This window comes from Onychomys torridus, chromosome 5 (assembly GCF_903995425.1).
Source record: "Onychomys torridus chromosome 5, mOncTor1.1, whole genome shotgun sequence".
Classification (NCBI taxonomy): domain Eukaryota; kingdom Metazoa; phylum Chordata; class Mammalia; order Rodentia; family Cricetidae; genus Onychomys; species Onychomys torridus.
The window spans coordinates 81,802,469-81,822,703 of NC_050447.1; the positions used below are offsets into that span (position 1 = coordinate 81,802,469).

Below are 20,235 nucleotides of genomic sequence, written 5' to 3' on the forward strand. Positions count from 1 at the left end.
CTAGAACTATGCCAAGATTCAGTAGGTATTCTTTTAAACCTTTATTTTGTTAACTTTCCCAATATTTGACAAACCAATGAATTCATAAATGTACTTGTCTTATTATCTATTTATATAGGTATCTCGGGATCTGACCAATGGGCATTAACTGTTATTAGCACTCTCTGAATGAAGCCATTTCAAAGTTTCAGACCTAACTGAAGATGTGGTAGCTCATGCTTAGAATCCTAACACTTAGGGATTAAGGCAGAAGCACTACATTGAGTTTGAGGCCAGCCTGTACTAACTACATTCTTAGTTGTAGGTCAGCTTGGGATACAGAATGAGATCCCCACTTTTCTAACAGAGGTAACAATGCCCTACTAGACATCATACACTACAAATAAAAGGCCCTGTGGTGGGTTGACAAAGAATGGCATCCATGGACTCATAAACTTGAATTCTGGTTCCCAGTTAGTGGACTGTTAAAGAAGGTGTTAGAACATGGTCCCTGAATGAAGCTGTGTGAGATTTCTGAGACCTCATAAGAAAACTCCCAAGTAAACAAGAGTCTTGAAATTTCTGTTCCTCCATAACATAGGTTGTTCTTGGAATATGTTTCCATGACCCTCCTAAGTGTAGTAGGTAGGAGTGAGTTCACTTGAGATTATTCATCACATCTGGCTATTATTTGTTCATATGCCTCCACAGAAAAACATGTTTTTGTCACATGCAGCTTGTCCTGCATCATTTTTAGGCCTTGCTATCTCAGGTCCACACCAACAACTAGAGCAGTAAACAAGTGGCCCCACGAATCAGGGACTGAAGTCAGCTGAGACAAGAGAGTGGGGACCCTCAGAGAAGGAGCAAGTGAGTATGATGGGGCAGAGACCAGGGAAGGCTTTGCCTGATGTCAAGCCTGTGCACCATTTCTTAAAGAAAGGAGGAGCACAAGTATCAAAATCACAACTATTAGATTGCTTGCAGTTTGTTTATGATTATGATCCCTGGTTTCCAGAAGGAACTTCGGATGAAGAAATACAGGACAGAGTCTGAAAGAATATTGAAGAGGCAACAACAGCAAGGGGGAAAGATCCCTGTTCAATTCTGGGTCACTTGGACATTAATCTGGGCTGTTATCAAGATACTTAAGGAAGACAAGGAGGACATTAATCCTGAGGAAAAGATGGCTAGTTCCTTGAATGAATATAAACTGAATGATCAAATATTAAAATTGGCAAAAAGAGATTTTCCCTCTTAAGGCTCAAAAGTGAAAACCGTGCTACCAACTATTATGCCAGGGAAGGTGATGGTTCCCTCCCTTTCTGGAGCCTCCTTTAGGCACAGCAGGAAAATGGAATTTGTTTACCAATTCTTCCCCAGTCTCAGGACCTGCATTTGGTATATTTAATGCAATGTCAACAAAACCAAAATGTTTACCTAATTATGCACTAACAGATCTATATAAAACTCTAGAAGAAGAGGCAGCATTGGACAGTCCTTGCATATTACCTTGAGAGGTGAAAAAGTACTACAGCTATTTGAATTCAGACTAAAAGAAGCATTTGTGTACAGTGTGGCTCCTTCACTGCCTTTAAACTTGGTTATTTTCCCCACTATTGTCTCCTACAGGTATTATAGCACAAGAGGATAAACCTTTGGAATGGATTTATTTACAGCAGAAGGGCCACAAAAAGTTAACTGTGCTGGGCAGTAGTGGTGCACAACTTTAATCCCAGCACTTGGGAGGCAGAGCCAGGCAGATCTCTGTGAGTTCAAGGCCAGCCTGGGCTACCAAGTGAGTCCCAGGAAAGGCACAAAGCTACACAGAGAAACCCTGTCTCAAAAAACAAAAACAAAAAAAACCAAAAAAACAAAATACTAACTGCTTACCTTACTCTTCTTGCTCAATTAGTAATCAGGGGAGGAACTGATGTCCACAATTATATGGATTTGATCCTTACTGTATTATATTACCCTTAATTAACAATCTTTTTTTGTTTGTTTGTTTTTTGTCTGTCTGTTTTGTTTTGTTTTGTTTTTTTTTGAGACAGAGTTTCTCTGTGTAGCTTTGGCACCTTTCCTGGAACTCACTCTGTAGCCTAAGCTGGCCTTGAACTCATAGAGATCTGCCTACCTCTGTCTCCTGAGTGCTAGGTGCCGCCACTGCCACCGCCACAGCCACACAGCAACAATCAGTTTTTAAGAGGGTTGCAGAACTCTATGGCTTTTCAAATTTCATTTGCATATTACTATGGAAAGATAAGAAATCAATATCCAGCTGGCAAACTATGAGATTTTCTCATACAAACTGAATTTGTGATAACAAAAATTGTTCAACCTTCTGCCATTCCACAGGCAAACAGTTATTTTATTGATGGTTCATCTAATGGTATAAGAAGAACTCATGGTCCAAGTAGTCATCAATCTACTCATATTTTCTTTTCATCAGCCCAACAGGTGGAACTGACTTTTTTGATTTATCTATTATGGTTAATTCCTAAGCCCTTAAATACAGTTTCAAATTCTGCTTATGTTGTGAGATTATTTCCAGCAATGGACTCATGGTTTTATTGCAGAAGAAAATAAGCAAGATGATGTATAAATTTGTCCTATTTTTACATCTCCAGAAGAAAACTGGGAAGGGGTATGTATCTGTCATTGCAGACAAATCCACTTAAGGATTATGGATCCCTCTTCAGCTCCTCTGGACCTGGGCAATCAAGTCAAAGAGACAGCAGAAGTCACTAGAAAGATAGCAAACAGGCAACTGAAGGGCAAAGGAAATATGGACTACATTATCAGAAATCAAGTCTGCCAACCTGGGGCCAAGTTAAGGCCCTGTGCACCAAGGGATAAATTATTTTACTAATGACTCTGTGTTTATGCCTGGACCTTGAGACTAACAGACTCATTCCATCTAGAAAATAGACTGTGTTTAATTTTTTCTTGGGATTTAAATCACTTCCTTTTTGCATAGGACATTATAAAGTATTCCTATTAGAAGGCATATATGTATTTATGTTTTACCAGATACTAGAACTACTAATTATATGGGTCTCTTTTCAAGCTATTTTCTAGATTTTTCTGATCAATAAAATATTATAACTGGACATAGTTTGGATCTCTGTTTTTGGTGGCATAGTATTACACACAATGTTTTCACTGTTCAAATAATATAGTTTGTTTGCTTATAGGATACTCATGCATCAAATGACAATTAGATTTATCTACAACACATCAAATCAAAACCACTAGATATCCTGCTATTAAAAATTTACAAAGGGGTTGGGGATTTAGCTTAGTGGTAGTGCACTTGAGCAAGGCCCTGGGTTCGGTCCTCAGCTCTGGCAAAAAAAAAAAAAAAAAAAATTTAAAAAAGGGAAGATTTCAGAACATGGTCCATGAATGATGCTGTGGGAGATTTCTGAGCTTGTGAGAAACTCCAAGTAAACGAGTCAAGAATCTTGTAATCTGTTCCTGGAATCTGATTTCATGACCCTCCCAGGTATAATAGGTAGGAGTGTGAGTTCATTTCAGATTATTCATTACAACTTGCTATTGCTGGTTCATATGTCTCTATGGAAAAATACATTTTTGCCACATGCAGCTTGTCCTTGAGATTGCATACTTTACTCAGGTGACTCTTCCTAACCATCAGAATATAAATTATCTGATGCTCTGAATAAAGTTAGCTATTGCATGAGACTTTAATCTGCCTCATTTTTAGGCCCCACTATCCCAGGCTCACTCTGCAAACTAGAGCAGTAAGCAGGAAGGATTAGGAGGTGTGGTCTTGTTGGAGGAGGTATGTCACTGAGAGTGGGTTTTAGGGTTTCAAAAGTCTTGCTCTCTGTCTGCTGCCTACAGATCAGGATATAAAACACTCAACACCATGCCTGCCAGCCTGCCACCATGCTTCTTGCCAGATGTTCATGGACTAACTCTCTAAAACTGTAATCAAACTTCCAATTAATTCAATTAAATACTTTCAATTATAAGTTTCCTTGGTCATGGTGTCTCTTCACAGAAATAGAACAATAATGAAGATAACCCCCAAACTAAGAATGGATTATCTCTTCTGGAGTTATTGACCAGTAAGGTACAATAGACCCCCATATATTATAGGTTACTATTGCTAATGTATAGCTGGAGACCTTCTCTCCAGCCCCCACAAAGCCCTGTTAGTCCAACAGCCCACTTATAAAATAAACACACAGATGCTTATATTATTTAAACTGCTTGACCATTAGCTGAGGCCTGCCATTGTTTAGCTCTTACTCTTATATTTACCATTTTTATTAATCTATACTTTGCCACGTGGCTTACCGGTACCTTACATCTCCTTTGTCATGGTGGCAGCTGGCAGGTCTCTCTGCCTCTGCCTTCTACTTCCCCCAATTCTCTTCTCTGTCCCACCTATACTTCCTGCCTGGCTACTGGCCAATCAGTGTTTTATTTATTACCCAATCAGAGCAACACACCACAGGTAACATACAGAACATCCCACAGCATTAATGTTATCAGTTACACTCTGAAACTTGACTGTAAGACTCTATTGCTAAAAATGCACATACCAGAATCATAGAACATAGAGATTATCAATCTAGTAGTGACCTGAAAGTTTTATCCCTACTGGCTAGCTTCCATAATGCAGCAAGGTGCTATTCATGCTACTAGAGGAAAAAACATAATCCTCAGTCACAGCCACTTGTGAACCATGCAAGCTACAATAATGATTGTGCTGACAAGACATGTCCACTGTACAACAGTGTCATAAACATCATAGAATCAACAAGCCACTTTCTGGCTGGATTTAAGGTCTGCTGAATAAGTTGAAAGCCATACCTATAACCTTTGTCAGGCCAAGAGCCTATGGCTAAATAGAGCATAGTACCTAGGAAGAACCTAGTACCCATTATACTGTTAAATGGACATGGTATTGGGGTTGGGGATTTAGCTCAGTAGTAGAGTGCTTGCCTAGCAAAGGCAAGGCCCTAGGTTTGGTCCTCAGCTCTGAAAAAAAAAAAAAAAATGGACATGGTATTAAACTGACTCCTAATGATTTATCATTATAGTCATAAATTAATGGATCTCTCAACCCTGATCAGAGAAGCTTCTGTTTGCAATAGATGGAAATCAACATAGAGACCCACAATTGGTCAAGGTGAGGACTTTAATCTCAACACTCAGGAGGCAGAGGCAAGTGGATCTTTGTATGTTCAAGCCAGCTTGGTCTATATGGTGGGTTCCAGGCCAGCCAGGACTACACAGTGAGATCCTGTCTCAAAAAGAAAGAAAAATAATTATAAAAAGTGGACACAATGTTGGGAAGATATGGAATAGAGATGGAACTGGAGGAGTTGTAAGGGGGTGAATATGATCAAAATATGGTGTACAAAATTCTCAAGAACTAATAAAATTCATAACTTGACTGATAGGAAAATAAAGATCAAATTAAATACACAATGGGTAAATAGAAAATTCCCACCAACTTTATAACTATGATATTAGAACTGTATATATTTGGAATTAGAAAACCAGTCAAGTAATAACTTGGAATTTACATGCTATAGAGGAGTCTTTATCTTTCCTTCCTATAGTGCGGGGAGCAGTGGGGGTCAGGGTACTATCAAACACATGTTACAATGCAAAAATATCTTCTCATCAAAGTCAAACAAATCAATATGGGCTGTTTAAGATAAGTGAAAAAATCTCCACACAATTCTCATTTCTATGTATTTTAACTTTCATCAGTGCCTGCCTATGGCCTACCTGAGCTAGAGCAGGAACAGATATTTGGCCAGTCTGCATATGAGCAGAACTGCGCTCTGCCACAGAATGTGTTACACTTCGATCCTGCTGTGATTCAACTGTTTCCATGGTCATTTGCCTAAAAAACAAAAAGAAAAATACATTACAGCAATAACTGAAGGGTCTAGAAACACCAGCTAATGCTTCTACCTAGCTTTCTGATATTCACTTCTGGCAGCTATCTATGCTACCTTTTTCTTTCTTTTTAGATTCCATCTTATACCTGTCAGAATGGCTAAGATCAAAAACACAAGTAACAGCTCATACTGGTGAGAATGCAGAGCAAGGGGAATAGCCCTCCAGTGTTGGTGGCAGTGCAAAATGTACAACCACTATGGAATTCAATATGATGGTTCCTCAGAAAATTGGGAATCAATCTACCTCAAGATCCCGCTATACTACTCCTGGGCATATAACCAAAGGACACTACTGTGGAATAATCCTTCTGTACACTGTGTGATTATATGTCACTAACATTGGTTTAACAAACAAGCTGACTGGTCAATAGCTGAACAGGATAAAATTAGGTGGGAAAGCCAAACTGAGAATGATGGGATGAGGAAGAGCAGAGAGGAGTCACCATCCAGACAGAGAACAAATCCGACATACAACATGGAATAGAGGTAAAAGCCATAAGCCCCAGGGCAGCACACAGGTTAACAGAAATGGGTTAAGATGTAAGAGCTAGTTAGTAACAAGCCTAAGCTATTGGTAGAGCATCTGTAATTAATATAAGCCTTAGTGTGTATATTTGAGAGTGGCTGTGGGACAGGAAAACTCCACCTACAAATGGCGCACAACATCCAGGGCCATGTACATCCACATAAAGCTTTTTTTTAAAGGTTCTAAAAGCACAAAAACTGAGCCAGATGATGAGCTAGTCTTGGATCTCTAACACCTGCTGTGGTACAGAGACACATGTCCTGGCTACTGCCAGCACACCATGAGCTAAGACACATGGTGGGGTCCCTATAGTCTCTCACATGGGCTGCAGTAGAGAGAGGTGTTCCAGCCGCAAGCTGCATGGAGGGTTTAGGGTTTTTGCTCATGCAGACATAAAAGGTTACAGATACACAGTAAAAACAAATTCAGATGGAAAAAAAACTCTAAATGGGTTATAGTGTGTTTAAAAATACACATATACTTGAGAGAGAAAAGAGAAAGTCCTTAAAAAAAAGAATAGAACAAAAGGAATAAAAAAAATACAAAAAACCATGTAAATATGGGAAATACACAGAGTATTTCTCTGTGTATACATTGCTCTCTGTATATATTTCTGGCTCCTGTGTGTCCTGTGTGTATTGTCTTTGAATTTTTTAGCTAAGAGACACTGCATTATGAAAACTGCTAGAGTCAACCAACCTACATATTTTAAAAATACCTTGACTTCAAAATTTAAATTAGGGTTGGGGATTTAGCTCAGTGGTAGAGTAGAGTGCTTGCCTAGCAAGCGCAAAGTCCTGGGTTCGATCCTCAGCTCCACATACAAAAAAAAAAAAAAAATTAAATTAAAAAGTAGGTTGCTTTGCCAGGTGGTGGTGGCACACGCCTTTAATCCCAGCACTCAGGAGGCAGAGGCAGGTGGATCTCTGTGAGTTCGAGGCCAGCCTGGTCTACAGAGCGAGATCCAGGACACCAAAACTATACAGACAAACCCTATCTCGAGAAACAACAACAACAAAAAAGTAGGTTGCTTTACAGGAGAGGTTATGCTTGTATTTCCACAGGAAATACAAAGCTGTAGGTTCATTCCAGGTTAAAGACAATCAGGTTTTACCGGGGGAGACCCCCTGAAATCTTGGCTACAGACATAAAAAAATAAATAAACCTAGAAGAACTACAAGACACATGATGTATATTTTTACCTGCTCAAACAAAAAATCATCAGTTTATGCTTGTACTAATACAAAAATGTATGTTACCTTTAACAGTTTATATATTTTCAGAACAAGAAGACCAAACACTAATAAAATTGGATGACCTAGATGATCCAGCCTCTCAGAGCACCTTTGTTACAATTTCCTCAGAGTTCTACATCCAGAATAGCTTCAAGGCAGCTGGCTGAGATAACACAGCCCCACAGACTACTCCAGCCAAGACTTCACCATTATACTAAATTTTCTCAGGGTTCAAAGATTACTAGTGCCCCAAACAGGAAGTAGTCTAGAGAACAATGCCCACATTCCCCAAAACATGGGCTATGGATATTTATTATCATCTAAGGGGGTTGGTTACAAGTAATTACTGGTACTGGTCAGGGAAAAAGCTAAACAAAAGAGATTAGATTCAGGGATCTCAGTCTGAAAAGAAAAAAGGGAGATACAGAAATGATAGGATAAAAGGGTAAATTATTAAATCTACTGTAATCCAAATAGAAAACTATTAGTCTTAAATATTTTACATTGGTATGGATTTTGGTTTACTGATCCAAATTTAAAGTTAATTTTGTTATACTGTATGTATTTTCTACTCTTGTTTAAAGTATTATGTTTATGCAGCTCATTTAAAAATGTAATGTATAATTAAGAAATACAGATTAATAGTCATCTATAATAGTCAAACTTATAGTCATTATAGTGATATTTTATTTGTATTGAAATGTGATTTTATTTGTATGTTAATAAAGTTGCCTTGAGGTCAGAGCAAGCCAGAGCAGAAGCTGGGCAGTAGTGGTGCACGCCTTTAATCCCAGCACTTGGGAGGCAGAGCTAGGTAGATCTCTGTGTGCTCAAGGACACAGCCAGCATGGCAGACACACGCCTTTAATCTCAATACCAACCATAGAAGACCTGGAGGTCTGTACACAAACAGGCAGTGACGAGGAAGTCATGTGGCTGGGTTTACAGCCAATGAGAAAACAGAACAGAAAATCTATAAAAAAGATAGGACACACAGAGGTAGCTCTCTTGCGGAGAGGAAGAACAGCAGAAGCCGTGAAGGGTAAGGTTTTCCACTCTTGCTCTGACCTCATGGTTTTTAACTCTGCAATTGGTTCTGTGTTTCTTATTTAACAAGCCGGTTACATCTACAAGTCATGTTAGGCATGTTTTCAAGGTCATAGACAGATTTATTTATTTTTGTTTTTTTCAAGATAGGGTTTCTCTTGGTAGTTTTGGTGCCTGTCCTGGATCTCGCTCTGTAGACCAGGCTGGCCTAGAACTCACTGGCTCTGCCTCCTGAGTGCTGGGATTAAAGGCGTGCACTACCACCACCTGGCTACAAATATATTTAGATATACAGATGGTGTTCAAACATTTCAAAGACCTATAGAATATGGCTTTTCATGACAGTGAGACACATCTGGTCCTGGCAGTCCCAATCTACTTCAGAGAAGATGAGGAGCATCAAAGAAATTCCATATGGAGTTTGTTTTCTTTATGGGAAAAGCTAGCCATTTGGGGAAAAAAACTTCCCTTGTCTTAATTGCTGACAACATACTGTCCAAACTGGACCAGCAGGATGCAAGAAAGGTGACTGCCAAACTTTGCCAAGACAAGATAGGACAGTCCTTCAAAATTTCCTGCTTCACAGGAACGTCTGTTAGATATACTAGGCCTGTAGGCCAGAATTGGATGCCCCAGCATTACAGAGGAACTTTGGGTGACCAGACAGCCTGATGTCCCTGTCATTAGGTAGCATTTCATCCTTTGGGGGTCTTTGATGGAGTTAAACACTAAATAGTTAAACTTATAGTTTTCTTTAATTATGATAGAAAGCAAATTAGGTATAAAACTTTAGACTCACGAAAATATTTTCTCTAATTTTGCCAAATAAAAGACTAGACATTGTTGGTATAATTCTTACTTAATAACTGTTTCTGTTGTATATAACTTTGCCTTGTTAAAGTTAAAAATCTCCCTTTTTAATTACTCAAAAAGGGGGAAATGCTGTGGAATAATCCTTCTGTACATTGTGTGAATACATTTTGCTATAATTGGTTAATAAACACGCTGACTGGCAAATAGATGAACAGGATAAAGTTACATGGGAAAGCCAAACTGAGAAGATGTGATGAAGAAGAGCAGAGTCAGAGGAGTCACCAGTCAGATGGAAAACAGAGAATGAGTTAGACACACAAAATAGGATAGAGGTAAAAGTCAAGAGTCTCAGGGCAGCACACAGATTAATAGAAATGGATTAAGTTGTAAGAGCTAGTTAGTAACAAGCCTGAGCTATTGGAAAATCATTTGTAACTAATATAAGCCTCAGTGTGTTTATTTGAGAGTGGCTATGAGACAGGAAAACTCTGCCTACAGGACACTCTATCCAATTACAAGGATCGGGTTGGGGATTTAGCTCAGTGGTAGAGCACTTGCCTAGCAAGCGCAAGGCCCTGGGTTCAAGCCTCAGCTCTAAAAAAAAAAAAAAAAAACGCCAATTACAAGGACACTTGCTCAACTATGTTCATAGTGGCTTTATTCATAATAGCCAGAAACTGAAAACAACCTAGATGTCTCTCAACTAAAGTATAGATAAAAACAATGTGGTACATTTACACAATGGAGTTAAAACTCCATTAACTCAGCAGTTAAAAGAAAATGACATCATGGGGTTGGGGATTTAGCTCAGTGGTAGAGCGCTTGCCTAGTTCAGTCCTCAGCTCCCCCAACCCCCCAAAAAAAGACATCGTGAAATTTGCAGGCAAATGTATGGAACTAGAAAAAAATCATCATGAGGTAACCCAGACTCAGAAAAACAAACATGGTATGTACTCACTTATAAGTAGACATTAGCTGTTAAGAAAATGATCATTATGTTACAATCCATAGACCCCAAAAGGCTAAGTAACCAGGAAGACTCTAGGGGAACACATGGACCTTCCTGGGAAGGGGAAATAACATAGAATTTTCAGGTGAACTGGGGGCAGGTAGGGATGAGAACAGGATGCATCAGGTGAGAAAGGGAAGGATGGAGGGAGAGAGTATGGGAAGAGACAACTGGAATGGTTGGGCATTTAGGGGGTGATGTGGAAACCCAGGGCAGTGGAAACTTGTGGATATTGCTCTGTAAAAATAAAATGCTGATTGGCCAGTTGTCAGGCAGGAAGTATAGGCTGGACAAACAAAAAAGAAAATTCTGGGAACAGGAAGGCTGAGGCAGAGAGACTCTGCGAACCACTGCCAGGACAAGCGGAAGGATATGGAGCCTGAACTAACCATCTTCTGTAACCAGTGGTAGGACTGGGGCACCAACCCAGCCAACAAAACCTTCGACCCAAAGTCTTGCCTGCAGGATGTGCTGGGGCAACAGTGATTCAAAGTTTGTGGGAGTGACCAACTAAAGACTGGTCTAACTTGAGGCCCAAGCCCTGAGAGAGAGCCCATGCCTGACATTGCCTAGATAGCCAGGAATTGGAAGCTGAATGGCCCAGCGACATAGGGTAAAACCAAACACTATTGCCATTTTTTAAAAGGCAATGAAATGATTCCTAACAATATTCTACTATACTTATAGATCAGTGCCTAGCCCAATCATCATCAGAGAGGTTTCCTGATGCAGAGACCCAAAGCCAAACATTGGGCAGAGTTTGGGGAGCCCCACAGAAGAGGGGGAGGAAGGATTGTAGGAGCCAGAGAGGCCAAGGACATCAGGAGAACATAGAATCAACTAAGCAGGGCTCATAGAGGCTCACAGAGAATAGAGCACTAATCACAGAGCCTGCATTGGTCTGTGTAAGGCCTTCTGCGTACATGCTGTGGTTATTTAGCTTGGTTTTTTTTGTGGGACTCCTGACAGTGGGAGTGGGGGTGTTTATGACTCTTTTGCCTGCACTTGGGAGCCTTTTCCTTCTACTGGATTACCTCATCCAGCCCAGTAGTGTTTGTGCCTAGTCCTCCTGCATCTTGTTATGCCATGTTCTGTTCATATTCCTGGGAGGCCTGCTCTTTTCTGAAGGGAAATGGAGAGGCACTGGATTCAGTGGGATGGGGAGGAACAAGGCGAGAAGGCAGCAGTCAGGATGTATTATATGAGAGAAGGATAAGTTAAAAAGGGGGGACAAAATAAGTTCAGTAATGGAGTCTTAATTCTCTGACACTAATTCTCTGCTCAGTAAACACAAAGAATGCTAAGGGAGTACTTTCATGCACTCTATGGGAATTGGCTGTTTAGTGTCTGCTGCCAAGCCTGATGACTTGAGTTCAATCCCCGGGACCCTCCTGGTAGACTAAGAAATTTGACACATATCCCTGGGCACCAGCCTTTCCTGGGGAAGACCCGCCCAACTCAGCCCCAGTTGCGGCCAGTGGGTGGGCCTCCCGCAGGAAGTTTCTCCTTCTCCAAGACCCCTCAGCAGACCCTGCAATCTACACACCCTGCCCCCACACCCATCAGCCAGAGACCCCCGCCACTTCCTGAGAATTGGAGAGCAACCCCCAGCTCCCATCAAGCCCAGAGCTCCCATCCTGCCCAGAGGGAATCTGCCAGCCCTGATTAGACCAAGAGTGGCTTTCTGAGAAGTAGAATCTGCCACCTCTCATTGGACCAAAAGAGGCTTCCTGAAACACTGAATCTGTCAGCTCTGACTGGACCAAGAGCCCTGATAAGACCAAGAACGAATCCACAAGAAGTAGGCAGACATCAAGGCAGAAGTACATACAACATAAAGAGCAACACAGCATCACCAGAACCTAGCCCTCCTCCAACAGCAAAACCTGAACATCACAAAGTGGAAAAAGCAGAAAAAAATCAACCTTAAGGATAGCATCATGAAGATTCTAGAGGCTTTTAAATAAAAAACTCAAAAATGAAATTGGGGAAAACATAAACAGAAAAGTGGAGGAAATCAATAAAGAAAATGAAAAGTCAAAAAATGGGAAGAAATCTATTTAAAAAAAAAAAAAACTAGAGGAAAAGACAAATAAAGCAGAAGAAAACAATGAATCCCTTAAAGAAAACCATGAAAAAGCAATGAAACAGATGAGGGAAACAGTCCAAGACCTGAAAAGGAAACTAGAAACAATGAAGAAGACACAAACAGAGGGAATGCTGGAAAGAGAAAATCTGAGTAAACAAACAGGAAACACAGATGCAAGCATAACCATCAGAATACAAGAGATGGAAGAGAGGATCTCTGGTGTAGAGAATACAATAGAGGAAATGGATTTGTCAGTCAAAGAAAATACCAATGCCAAAAAAATTATAACACAAAATGTTCAAGAAATCTGGGACACCATGAAAAGACCAAATCTACGAATAATAGGGAGAGAGGAAGGAGAAGAATACCAACTCAAAGGCACAGAAAATATATTTAACAAGATCATAGAAGAAAACTTTCCCAACTTAAAGAAGGAAATGCCTATGATGATACAAGAAGCCTAGAACACCAAACAGACTAGACTGCCCCAAAAAGACCCCTCACCACATAATATTAAACAACTAAACATACAGAATAAAGAAAGACTATTAAGAGCAGCAAAGGAAAAGGGCCAAGTGACTTATAAAAGCAAACCCATCAGAATAACACCCAATTTCTCAATGGAGACTTTGAAAGCCAGAAGGACCTGGACAGATGTAATGCAGACACTAAGAGACCATGGATGCCAGCCTAGACTAATATACCCAGCAAAACTTTCAATCATCATAGACGGAGTGAACAAGACATTCCAAGACAAAGCCAGATTTAAACAATACTTAACCACAAATCTAGCCCTACAGAAAGCACTAGAAGGAAAATTCCAACCTAAGGAAGTCAGATACACCCACAAAAACACAGGCAATAGATAACACCACAGCAGTAAACCCCAAAGAAGAGAAATACACACACACTACCACCAAAAAATAACAGGAATGAACAACCACTGGTCATTAATATCCCTAAGTATCAATGGACTTAATTCACCTATAAAAAGACACAGGCTAACAGAATGGTTACGAAAACAGGACCCATCTTTCTGCTGCATGCAAGAAACACACCTCAAATTCAAAGACAGACACTACCTAAGAATAAAAGGCTGGGAAAGGTCTTTCCAATAAAATGGTCTTAAGAAGCAAGCAGGTGTAGCCATCCTAATATCCATCAAAATAGACTTCAAACTAAAATCAATCAAAAGAGCTCAAGAAGGGCATTACATACTCATCACAGGAAAGATCCACCAAGATGAAGTTTCAATTCTGAACATTTATGCCCCAAACACAAGGGCACCCACATATGTAAAAGAAACATTACTAAAGCTTAAATCACATATAAAACCCCACACATTAACAGTAGGAGACTTCAACACCCCACTCTCACCACAGGACAGATCTGCCAAGTCAAAACTTAACAGAGAAATAAAGGACTTAACTGATGTCATGACTCAAATGGACTTAATTGATATATACAGAACATTCCACGCGAACAAAAAAGAATATACCTTCTTCTCAGCACCCATGGAACCTTCTCTAAAATTGACCACATACTTGGCCACAAAGCAAATCTCAACAGATACAACTGGAAATACCTCCTGAGTTCTATCAGACCACCATCGTTTAAAGTTAGATTTCAACAACAAAAAATACAGAGAGCCTACAATCTCATGGAAACTGAATAATGCTCAACTGAATCACCAATGGGTTAATGAAGAAATAAAGAAATTAAAGACTTCCCAGAGATCAATGAAAATGAATATACCACATACCCAAACTATGGAACACTATTAAAGCAGTGCTAAGAAGGAAATTCATAGTTACTCAATGCCCACATAAACAAGTTGGAGAAATCTCACACTAGTGACTTAACAGCACATCTGAAAGCTCTAGAACAAGAAGCAAAGTCACCCAGGAAGAATAGATGCCAGGAAATAATCAAATTGAGAGCTGAAATCAATCAAATAGAAACAAAGAGAACAATACAAAAAATTAGTGAAAGAAAGAGTTGGTTCTTTGAGAAAATCAACAAGATAGCCAAGCCCTTATCCAAACTAACCAAAAGGCAGAGAGAGAGCATCCAATTTAACAAAATGAGAAATGAAAAGGGGGACATAACAACAGACAATGAGGAAATCCAGAGAATCATCAGGTCATACTTCAAAAACCTCTACTCCACAAAACTGGAAAATCTAAAAGAAATGGATAATTTTCTGGGTAGGTACCACATACCTAAGTTAAATCAAGACTAGATAAACTATTTAAATAGTCCAACAATCCCTAAGGAAATAGAATCAGTCAGTAAAAGTCTCCCAACCAAAAAAAGCCCAGGACCAGATGGTTTCAGCACAGAATTCTAGCAGATCTTCAAAGAAGAGTAACCAATACTCTTTAAATTGTTCCACACAGGAGAAACAAAAGGAACATTACCAAACTCCTTCTATGAGGCTACAATTACTCTGATTCCTAAGACAAACAAAGATACAACAAAGAAAGATAACTATAGACCAATCTCTCTCATGAACACTGATGCAAAAATACTCAATAAAATACTGACAAACAGACTCCAAGAACACATCAAAACAATTATCCACCATGATCAAGTAGGCTTCATCCCAGGGATGTAAGGGTGGTTCAACATGCGAAAGTCTGTCAATGTAATACACCATATAAACAAACTGAAAGAAAAAAACTACATGATCATCTCACTAGATGCTGAAAAGGCATTTGACAAAATCCAACACCCCTTCATGATAAAGGTCTTGGAGCAATCAGGAATACAGAGAACATACCTAAACATAATAAAGGCAATCTACAGCAAGCCAACAACCAACATCAAATTAAATGGAGAGAAACTCAAATCGATTCCACTAAAATCAGAAACAAGGCAAGGCTGTATGCACTCCCCATACTTATTCAATATAGTACTTGAAGTTCTAGCCAGAGCTATAAGATAACATAAGGAGATCAATGGGATACAAATTGGAAAGAAGTCAAGCTTTCCCTATTTGCAGATGACATGATAGTATACATGAGTGACCCCAAAAATTCAACCAAGGAACTGATACAGCTTATAAACACCTTCAGCAACATAGCAGGATACAAGATTAACTAAAAAAAAATCAGTAGCCCTCTTATATACAGTTGACAAACAGGCTGAGAAGGAAATCAGAGATACATCATCCTTTACAATAGCCACAAATGATATAAAATACCTTGGGGTAACTAACTAAGCAAGTGAATGACCTATATGACAAGAACTTTAAATCCCTGAAAAAAGAAATTGAAGAAGATGTCAGAAAATGGAAAGATCTCCCACGCTTATGGATAGACAGGATTAACATAGTAAAAATTGCAATCTTACCAAAAGCAGATTCAATGCAATCCCCATCAAACTACCAACACAATTCTTCACAGACCTGGAAAGAACAATACTCAACTTCATATAGAAAAACAAAAAACCCAGTATAGCCAAAAGAATCCTGTACAATAAAACCTCTGGAGGCATCACGGTCCCTGACTTCAAGCTCTACTATATAGCTACAATAATAAAAACAGCTTGGTACTGGCATAAAAACTGACATGTGGACTAATGGAATCAAATTGAAGACCCTGACATTAATCCACACACCTATGAACATATAATTTTTGACAAAGAAGCCAAAAATGTACAATGGAAAAAAGAAAAAAGAAAGCATCTTCAACAAATGGTGCTGGCATAACTGGATGTCAACATGAAGAAGGCTGCAAATAGATCCATACCTGTCACTGTGCACAAAAGCTTAAATCCAAGTGGATCAAAGACCTCAACATAAATCCAGTTACTTGCTGTGGGATGGTCTGTATGTCAAATATGTTGCTCTGATTGGTTAATAAATAAAACACTGATTGGCCAGTAGCCAGGCAGGAAGTATAGGTGGGACAAGCAGAGAGAAGAGAATTGGGGGAAGTGGAAGGCTGAGGCAGAGAGATGCTGCCAGCCACCGCCATGACAAGTGACATGTAAGGTACCTGGTAAGCCATAGAAATGGGTTAATTTAAGATAAAAGAACTAGATAACAAGACGCCTGCCATGGCCATACAGTTTGTAAGCAATATGTCTCTGTATGTTTACTTGGTTCAGTCTGAGCAGCTGTTGGACTGGTGGGTAAGAGAGATTTGTCCTGACTGTGGGTCAGGCAGGAAAACTCTAACTACAAAGAGAAAACTCTAGCTACAGTTACTCTGAACCTGACAGAAGAGAAAGTAGGAAGTAGTCTTGAATGCAGTGGCTCTAGAGATCACTTCCTAAATATAACACCAGTAATACAGACACTGAGAGAAACAATCAATCAATGGGACCTCTTGAAACTGAGAAGCTTTTGTAGAACAAAGGACACGGTCAACAAGACAAAGCGACAGCCTACAGAATGGGAAAAGGTCTTCACCAACCCCACATCTGACAGAGGGCTGATATCTAGAATATATAAAGAACTCAAGAAATTAGACATCAAAATGTCCAACAGTCCAATTAAGAAATGGGCTATAGCCGGGTAGTGGTGGTGCACACCTTTAATCCCAGCACTGGGGAGGCAGAGGCAGGTGGATCTCTGTGAGTTCAAGGCCAGCCTGGGCTACCAAGTTAGTTCCAGGAAAGGTGCAAAGCTACACAGAGAAACCCTATCTCCAAAAACAAAACCAAAAAAAAAAAAAAAAAAAAGAAGAAGAAGAAGAAGAAGAAGAAGAAGAAGAAGAAAGGGGCTATAGAGCTAAACAGAAAATTCTCAACAGAGGAAGCTCAAATGGCTGAAAGACATTTAAGGAATTGCTCAACATCCCTAATCATCATGGAAATGCAAATCAAAACGACTAAGAGATACTACCTTACACCTGTCAGAATGGCTAAGATCAAAAATACTGATGACAGCTTATGCTGGAGAGCATGTAGAGCAAGGGGAACTCTCCTCCACTGCTGGTGGGAATGCAAGCTTGTACAGCCACTTTGGAAATCAATATGATGCTTTCTTAGAAAATTCAGAATCAATCTCCTCCAAGACCCAGCTATACCATTCTTGGGCATATTCCCAAGGAATGCTCAATCATACCACAAGGGCACATGCTCAGCTATGTTCATAGCAGCAGTATTTGTAATAGCCAGAACCTGGAAACAACCTAGATGCCCTCCAACCAAAGAATGGATAAATAAAATGTGATACATATACACAATGGAGTACTACTCAGCAGAGAAAAACAATGACATCATGAGGTTTGCAGGCAAATGGATGGATCTAGAAAAAATCATCCTGAGTGATGTAACCCAGACACAGAAAGACAAACATGGTATGTACTCACTGACAGATGGATACTATATGTAAAACAAAGATGACTAGACTGCTACACAACTCCAGGGAGGCTACCTGGCAAGGAGGACTCTAAGAAAGACACAATGATCGCCCAGTGACAGAGAAATGGATGAGATCTACATGAGCAAACTGGACGTGAGGGGTGGGGGCAGTAATGAAGGGCAAGAGTCAAGGAAAAGAGAGCTTAGGGGAGCTGGCAATCCCAGCTGGATCAAGAACAGAGAGGGAGAACAAGGAAAGAGAGACCATGATAAATAAAGACCCCATGGGAATAGGAAGAAGCAAAGTGCTAGAGAGGTCCCCAGAAATCCACAAAGATACCTCCACAATAGACTACTGGCAATGGTCAAGAGAAAGCCCAAACTGTCCTACTCTGGTGATCAGATGGCCAAACACCTGACTGTCATGGTAGAACTCTCATCCAATGACTGATGGAAGCGGATGCAGAGATCCACGGCCAGGCCCCAGCTGGAGCTCTGGGAGTTCAATTGGCGAGAAAGAAGAGGGATTGTATGAGCAAGAGTTGTTGAGACCATGATTGGAAGAAGCACAGGGACAAACAGCCAAACTAGTGGAAACACATGAACTATGAACCAATAGCTGAGGAGCCCCCAACTGGATCAGGCCCTCTGGATAAGTGAGAGAGCTGATTAGCTTGAACTGTTTGGGAGGCTCCCAGGTACCTGTCCTTAGTGCATGAGCTGCTGTTTGGAGCCTGGGGCCTATGAGGGACACTTTGCTCAGCCTGGGTGCGGGGGAGGAGGGGACTGGAGCTGCCTGGACTGAATCTACCAGGCTGAGCTGAATCCACAGGGAGTCCTTGCCCTGGAGGAGATGAGAATGGGGGGTGGATTGGGGAAAGGGCAAGGGTGGGAAGAGAAGGGCAGGAGGAGGGAGGACAGGGGAGTCTGTGGCTGATATGTAAAATTAAATTGAATTATAAAATAAAAAAAAAAATTTAAAATAGAGATACAAAAATTGTACTATCCCTTGGCATTAACAAAGATTGTATACAAAAAAAAAAGAAACCTGACACAAATAAGCAGTCCTCTGACCTACACACACACACACACACACACACACACACACACACATAATCTTTTAAGACTTAAAACAATTACATAATTGTCTTCTTGATAAGTAAGTGTTCTGTTTAGTATGAATGAATAATAACATTAGATGAAGTATTACAGGGGAAGTTCAGCATCAGTAATTCTAAGGACCTAATATACCTGCTTTCTACTGTGATATAATGTGAAAGATTTCCTTCCCCATTGTCTACACTGTGTTATAATCATGTGCCTGGATCTGTTGGCAGTAAGCAGTTTCTGAAGATAAGTCTCCCAGCAAAGTAGAATAAGTAAAAATTGAGCACCTTCCTCCAAGTTATTGATTTATTCATTCATTCATTCAATTTGCAGTTCTGGGATGGGGAGCACAGGGTTATATGCATGCTAGGCAGTGCTCTACTACTGAGCTACATCCTCAGACCCTCAGTTATTAAGTGGAGAAAAGTCATTTCTTTTGTTATGTTTTTACTTCTGAACTCATTTTATGTTAATGGTTTCTATATGGTATCTTTCTACAAGGTAAATCATATTACAAGAAGTTTTATTCTATTAAGAGAAGAACATAAAAGCCAGATGTAGTGGTTTGAATGGGTAATGTCCCCATAGACTCAAATATTTAAACACTTGGTCGCTGGCTGTTAGGGAGGCTATGAAAGCTCTAGGAAGGAGAGCCTTGCTATAGAAAGAGAACACACACCTTCTATGCACTTCCAGTTTGTTCTCTGCTTCCTGTAAGTGAGTAAGTAAGTGATCTCTCGGGCTGGAGAGATGGTTCAGCTGTTAAAGGCTAGACTCACAACCCAAACTTCAAGTTGTGATCTCTCAGCTTTCTTCTCTAGCTGCCTGATGCTGTGCCCATCCCCACGCCCCCAATTATGGATGGACTCTAGCCCTCCAGAACCTTAAGCCAGAATAACCTCTGTCTTCCTAAAGCAGTTTTTGGTTATGGTGTTTTATCACAGCAAAAAAAAATATACCAGGCAAAGTATCAAATGCCTCTAATTCACAGTAGGATCAAAAGTTCAAGACCAGCTTCAACTACACAGTGAGTTTGAGGCAAGCCTAGATTGACTGAAAGATAGCCAATCTAAAAATATTGCCCCAATAAGAGAGAAATAAAATACATAAAATGCAGACAAAATAAGGCTAAATTAACATAGTAATGTATTTACCAACTTTTTTGT

The 20,235-nt window shown here is 40.0% G+C and overlaps 1 protein-coding gene across 24 annotated transcripts in view; it reads right to left on the reverse strand.

Annotated features, from left to right (window-relative positions):
• Nucleotides 1-20,235, reverse strand: part of Crem (cAMP responsive element modulator) — an 87,838-nt gene that overhangs the window by 53,858 nt on the left and 13,745 nt on the right. For 16 of the 24 annotated variants that reach the window (XM_036187728.1, XM_036187726.1, XM_036187719.1 and 13 more), the window contains one exon: nt 5,755-5,872. The exons of 2 other annotated variants lie outside the window; for them this stretch is intronic. In XM_036187728.1, coding sequence (XP_036043621.1) covers nt 5,755-5,872 — 118 coding nt within the window. Of the gene's footprint in view, nt 1-5,754; nt 5,873-20,235 lie in introns of those variants that run through there. 6 more of the 24 variants (XM_036187743.1, XM_036187744.1, XM_036187716.1 and 3 more) reach the window with 6 other exon arrangements.